General features: G+C 16.1%; 2 protein-coding genes across 2 annotated transcripts; one reads left to right on the forward strand and one right to left on the reverse strand.

Moving 5' to 3' along the window:
- Positions 1 to 991: 991 nt before the first annotated feature.
- On the forward strand, positions 992 to 5,229 carry PRSY57_0501300 (vacuolar protein sorting-associated protein 11, putative; the record flags this gene model as incomplete). The annotated part of the gene is made up of 3 exons (XM_012906085.2): positions 992 to 1,046; positions 1,285 to 1,474; positions 1,707 to 5,229. 3 exons carry the CDS (start codon positions 992 to 994, stop codon positions 5,227 to 5,229), a joined length of 3,768 nt encoding a protein of 1,255 aa, XP_012761539.2.
- Positions 5,230 to 5,528: 299 nt separating this feature from the next.
- On the reverse strand, positions 5,529 to 6,236 carry PRSY57_0501400 (HCNGP-like protein; the record flags this gene model as incomplete). The annotated part of the gene is made up of 1 exon (XM_012906086.2): positions 5,529 to 6,236. The coding sequence occupies one exon, from the start codon at positions 6,234 to 6,236 to the stop codon at positions 5,529 to 5,531; it is 708 nt and encodes a 235-aa protein (XP_012761540.2).
- Between the last annotated feature and the right edge of the window lie 1,216 nt (positions 6,237 to 7,452).

Here is a 7,452-nt window from a genome sequence, read left to right on the forward strand (position 1 = left end):
TAATATTTTTTATATTATTATTTTATTTTTTTTTTTTTTTTTATTTTTATTTTTAATTTTTTTATTTTTTTTTTTATTTTTTTTTTTTTTTTTTTTTTTTTAATTTCAATTTTTTTTTATTAATAATAATTTTTTTTTTTTTTTTTTTTTTTTTTATTAATTATTATGTTACTATTTTATTAAATACACTCTTAATCATATATATATATAAATATTATTCCCTTTTCATGTTTTAAACAGGAAAAAAAACAAAAAAAAAAAAAACATAATAAAATATCTTTTTATAACATATGTATTATTGAAATGTATATAAAAATATATATTCCTTTTATTATTATTTTTTTATATATATTGTATAAGAGTATCTTCTCCCTTCTGGTTTATATTACTACCATTTCACTTTGAACTTTTCATAAAAATTAATAGAATATCAAATATGTATATATAACAAAAAAAAAATAAAAAAAAAAAAAAACTAAATAAATAAATATATATATATATATATATATATATATATATATATATACATATAATATATATTTCATCTAATCATTTTAAATTATTTTTATATATTTTTTAAAAAATATATTTATGATAACATAAAAAGAATTTCATTTTAATTAAATATATATATAATTACATACATCTAATATTATTATTATTGTTATTATATATATATATATATATATATATATATAATAAGTTTTCCAAATATAATACTTATATATTATTATATATATATTCTTCCATAAAAAGAATGAAATAAAATAAAATAAAATAAAAACACATGGAGTATTTGTAAAAATTCCCCATATTGAATATATATAGTTGTATTTATAAAATTAAAGAAAAAGCATAAAGTTACCATTTAATAGTGGAGATAGTAACATTTTCTTCATTATCAAAATTATTTATTTCCTAATTCTTTTTTTTTGTAAAATATATATAAAAATGTAATAGATTATGTATTAAATAATATAAATATAACAAAATGTTCAATTTTAGAAATTTGCCTCTTTTTGACAAGGATAATTCAAAAGATACAGGTAAATAAGAAAAAAAATTAAAACAAAATAAAACAAAACAAAACAAAATAAAACAAAATATAATATAATATAATATAATATAATATAATATAATATAATATAATATAATATAATATAATATAATAAATAAAAATTATGTAATATATCATTATAGAAGAAAAATATATGAAACCAAAAAGAAACAGATCTTGATTTATTAATACATATACAACTAACATTCATATCTTTATTTTTGTAGATGATATAAAAATTTTTTTAAACTCTTATGAAGGGATATATTTTTCATCATCCAATAAATTTATAAATGTATTTCTAGACAAAATACTGATCATTGATCCGTCTTCCTTAAATGTTATTACAATAAATACAGATCTGTATGTAGTTGATTTCGTTTTTAATGAGAAAAATAAGAATCTTATTGTTTTAGGGTAATGAAATATATAGAATTATATTTTTATTTATTTATTATAAATTGTTTTTTAATTTTTCTTTTATATATTTATTTTATTTAGTGTATAAAACGATATCCTTTATATTATATTTACATGGAATATTCAAATAATAACAAAAATGAGTATACACATATATATATATATATATCTATATCTATATGTTTATATATATATATATTATTTTATTTTATTTTTCATGGTCCTATAGGAAAGGGAAGAATTCACTCATTTGTAGTGTTTACAATATTAGGGAAAGCAACTTTACACTTTTGAAAAAAATTCAGTTAAGCAAAAATATTAATAACATTAAAAAGACACTGATAGCAAAATGTAGTGAATATATAATAACATTAGAAAATAAGAAAATTACTTTTTATTTCTTAAATAAAGATTATAGTATAAATCAAAGTGAATTAATAGAAGACGGAAAAGAACTTATTGAAAATATATATTTGTCAAAAAATCATATCTTGTTAGTAATAAAAAATTCATATGTATATATATACCAACTAGATATTAAAAATTCGCATATTAGTTATACACATATTGATAGTTTCAATTTAAATTTATCCTACTTCAGAGAATCTATAAATAATAAAAAAAAGCATATAAATAAAATAAGTGATGTATCAAATAATGACCCAAAAAAGGATAATAATGAAAAAAATACTTCATCTAATAATATAACACATAACAATTATAATGACATATCAAAAAATAATAATAATAATAATAATAATATTAATAGGGTGAAAGACAATATAAATAATAATACTCTGCAAAATAATGATGAACCAATCTTATCTATATATAATGAAGATCTTAATGTTTTATATATATGCCAAAATATGTATAACGTCCTTTTTGTTTTGAATTTAAATAACCTAAGTTTTGAATTTATTCTTTTAGAAAATAAAATAATTAATTTATTTTCTTGCAAATTTTATTTAATTTTATTAAAAGAAGTTAATAAAAAATATTTCCTTCATATATATATCATTTATGAAGATATGAAATTACTAGTCTCAACTTTATTATTGAATGAACCAATAAGTAATGTTATTTTCTTCAATAATTTATTCTTCTTATTAATAGAAGAGGAAATATCCAAACCAGAAATAAAAGTAGATAAATTTTATTTCTATGAACAACTAAAATTAAAATTACATTCTAAATTAGATGGAGACGCTTTAAAGATTCTAAAAAGAGATAATGTTACTAATAATATCAATATGTGTAAACAAGAAGAAAACAAATATAAATTAAAAAATGAACACAAAGATGTAGAAATATATAATAAGAACAACATTGTAGATTCTACCAACAATACTATTTATAACAATGAAGTTAATCATTATAAATATATAACTAATGATTTTTTTTTTAATGAAGATATAATAAATACAGATGTCAAAAAAGAATTATATAACTTAAATCATACAAAAGATAATATTAATCAGGATACACTAAAAAAAACAGAAAAACAAACAAATCAAAATGATATAACTATGAGCTTATCAAAAGATGAAAGAAATAATGATACAAATAAAATTTTTAATGAAAATATGTTTACGTTAAATAAATTCTTTAAAAATTGTCGAAATCAAATTAAAATAATATTAAAAGAAAGAAATATTAATGAAATTATAAATATGTTCAAAAAAAAAAAACTATATCAATGGTTAATTAAATATGCAAATTTAAATAAAAATTATCAAATAATTAATATAAATTCCATACATAAAATATATGCAGATTTCTTATTTGAAAAAGAACAATATGAAAATGCTATATATGAATATATTCAAACAATTAATTATTTAGATACATCCTATGTTATACATAAATATTTAAATTTAGATTTATATGAATATTTAACCATATATTTAGAGAAATTACATGTATATCATCAATTTAACGATGAACATACTATGATGTTATTATCATGTTATAAAAAGCAATGTAAAAAAAAAAAAATGATATCCTTCATTAAAAAAAACAAAGACAAAATTAATTTAAATAAAACATACAAATTTTTATTAAATGCGGGTTATTATAATATAGTATTAAATCTGTCAAAAAAATATAAGGACCATTTCACATATGTTTCTATATTAATTGAAAAATATGAAAATTATGAAAAAAGCTTAAAATATATTTTTAAGTTAGATGTCGAAAATATTTGTATCTTATTATTTAAATATGGTTATAAATTTATTAAATATTACCCACAACTAACAATCTACTTATTAAAAAAAATAATTAAAAAGTATAATATAAATCTAACAATTTTTATCCCCTTATTTTTAGATAATATCGATTTTCTTTTTATGTTTATTGTCAAATTTCTTGATAAAAATGTAAATATAAATAAAATAAATCATATACAAGAAAAACAAAAACAACACTATTCAAACATTTATCATGATAGTGATGAATTCAATTCTGTAACCAAACAAAAAAAAAATAAAATAAATTCATTCCATATATATGAAAAGGATAACAATCGAAATCAAAATCGCAGTCCTAGTGATAGTCATAATTTATCAGACGATAATAATTCACAAGAATCTACAACAGCTGTTAACTTAATAAATAAAACAAATTTACAATTGGATATATTTAATGGAGAATATGATTATATATTATTTCTAACTGTAATACAAATATTATTACAAAAATATAAAAAAGCAGTGCAAGAAGAAAATCAAACAAACAAACAATCAAACAAACAAACAAACAAACAAACAAACAAACAAAAAGAAAACACTACAACAAATAAAATAATTAATAAAGATCAAACCAATGAACAGAACAATATCCTAACATTTAACATAGATAAATTAATCCAGAATAATAAGGATAAAAATATTAATTTCTTATCTGTATTATTATTATCTATATATAATTATAATAAAGGTTTGATATATACATCAACACAAATGAACAAATATGATATATCACTTTTGTTCTCTATTCACAAATTCATAAATAATACAAAAGGTAAAATAAACAAAATAAATAAGGATGAACATATGGTATATGAACAATTAAGGAAACATAAACCAAATGAACAAACAATGCAAATAAACAGTAGTTATAAAATATTAAATAGAAATTTCCAAAAAATTATATATAACATATGTATTAACCATTTAAAGTTAAATGGTTCCTTATCATATAATTATATTTTTTATTATCTTTCTATGTTAAATGATGAAAAATATTTAATTAAATTTATAAAAAAAATAAGGCAAGATATGAACTTAAGTATATTCAACTTAATTCAAATTTTAAAAAAATACAACAAAAGTTATAGCTGTATACAAAATATGGTAGTAGCATATATGAATGATATAAATAAAAATATAAATGACAAATGTATAGAAATAGAAAAGGATAAAAAAGAATTAAAAAAAATAAAGAAAAAACAATTAAAAAAAAAATATAATTTTTATTTAATAGATAATGCTTATTGTTCTATATGTAAAGAAATTTTATCAGTGCCATTGATTCATTTTTTATGTAAACATTCATACCATTCTTATTGTTTAAAGGATAACAATGTCTGTATATTATGTCATAATAAGGATAAGGAAAAAAAATTATTAAAAGAAAAGGCGATTAATTCAATTCAAAATTTTGATGAATTCTTTAAATACTTACAAGGATCAACTGATAAATTTTCTTATATATCCAATTACCTTTCCTATGGAATTACACCAAAATGATTAATAAGATATGATCAGTTGTACATATATATATATATATATATATATATATATATATATATGTTTGTGTGTGTGTATATATATGTATGTATATAACCTAATACATTTTTCATTTTGTATTTCCTTATTTTTTATTCTATCAATATGATCATATATATATATTATTTTTATATCGTAAAATTTGTTTTTGTTACAAAAAAAAAAATATATTTTTATAAACAAATTAATAAACTTTTCATGTGACATGATTTAATTTAAACCTTATATAAAATATGATAATTTATATATATATATAATTTCTATACATTTGACCATTTTGTATTAACAACCTTATTTTGAATATTTTCTTGACTTCTTTCATTAAATAAATCAAGTGACGAAAAAATTTTAGGATTATACATATGTAATGGGTAATTAGACGAATACACATCAATTTGAAATATTTCCATGATTTTTTCTAGAATACATGGATTTTTATATTCATTCGAATTAATAATATTTTTATTTATGGTTAAATTTAGTTCATACAATTTTGATAATTCTTCAATTTTTGTATTTAATATATCTGAGTATTCATTTTCCGATATATTAAATATTTCATCAAAATTATTTTCATCTATATTCATATATAAAAAATCGTCCTTATTAAAAATATCAACATTATTATTATCTTCTTTTTTATTATTTATTATATTATTTTTTTCTTTACCATTCTTATCATCACATATATCTATTGGTATAGTAGTAATATTTTCATTATTTATAAATTTTTCTTCACAACTATCTCTTATCAAATTCTTTTTTTGTTTTTCTCCCTCTTTTAATAAAAAAGAGTCATCATTATATGTAATATGAATCTTTTCATTTTTATTATTAACAAGGTCATTTGATAATTCTGGAAAATTTTCAATATGTTCATCGGATCTTTCGTATATTTTTCCTTTTACATCTTTCTCATCTTTTTCATTTTCGTCCTCACTTGATATTTCATAATCAACTAAATTCATTCTACATTAAGTTATAAATTAATATTTTAATTTATAAAAAAATATAAATAGCATATATATAACACATTATATATATATATATATATATATATATATATGTATATATAATCAAAAGATAAATATAAGTGTAAACATATATTTATTTCTTTCCTTTCCAAAAAAAAAAAAAAAAAAAAAAAATATATATTACTTAATCTTCATAACATTTTACATATATATCACAAAATGGTCATTCTTATTATTGTTAAAATATTTTTACAAGATCAAATCATATAAGAAAAAAACAAATATAAACAAATAAATAAAAGATAAGATAAAAAAATAAAATAATAGGAACTAAAAATTAAATAAGAGAAGAATATATTTCTCATAAGGTAAAATAAAATAATAAGTATCCAATTCTTATATTTTAATAATATATATAAATATCATCATACATATCATATATATATATATATAATTATATATTATTTATATATTTTTTTTTTCTATTGCATCGAATCGCTTATGCTGAAAAATAAATTATATATATAAATATATATATATATATATATATATTATAGGTATATTCAAAATATAATGTATATATGTATATTTTTTTTTTTTTTTTTTTTTTTTTCTTATTGTCAAACTTCCATATTTTTGTTTATATTATAATATTATATTAAATTTATATAAATAATATATATATAAATTTCTTAACAAAAAAGTTAAAATAAAGGGTGAATTGACATAATTTGTAATCCTTTTTTTTTAAAAAATATGAATATTTTTATTATTATGTTTAGTACCTTTTTACATAATACCAAAAATTAGGTATAAATATATATATATATATATATAATATTTATTATTTATTTATGAATTTATTAAACTTTTCATTTGTTCTGTAATTTATCCTATAATGTACTTATAAAATATATCATTATTTATATTTTTCTTAATAAATAAAAGAAAAAAGAAAAAAAAAAGTACATGTTATAAATTGTATTATTCTAAATTCATATTATTTTAAAATTATAGAAAGTATAATGAAAGTATACATGAGTAAAAAATGTAATTTTCTTTGTTTTACTTTTTTTTTTTTTTTTTTTTTTTTTTTTTTTTTTTTTTTAGTTTTTTTTAAATTAATTTAAAAATATATTAAAAATATAAAAAAAAATAATTAAATTATAATATTTTTTTAATTTTTAAAAAAAAATTAAAATAAAAAAAA

This window comes from Plasmodium reichenowi, chromosome 5 (genome assembly GCF_001601855.1).
Source record: "Plasmodium reichenowi strain SY57 chromosome 5, whole genome shotgun sequence".
Classification (NCBI taxonomy): domain Eukaryota; phylum Apicomplexa; class Aconoidasida; order Haemosporida; family Plasmodiidae; genus Plasmodium; species Plasmodium reichenowi.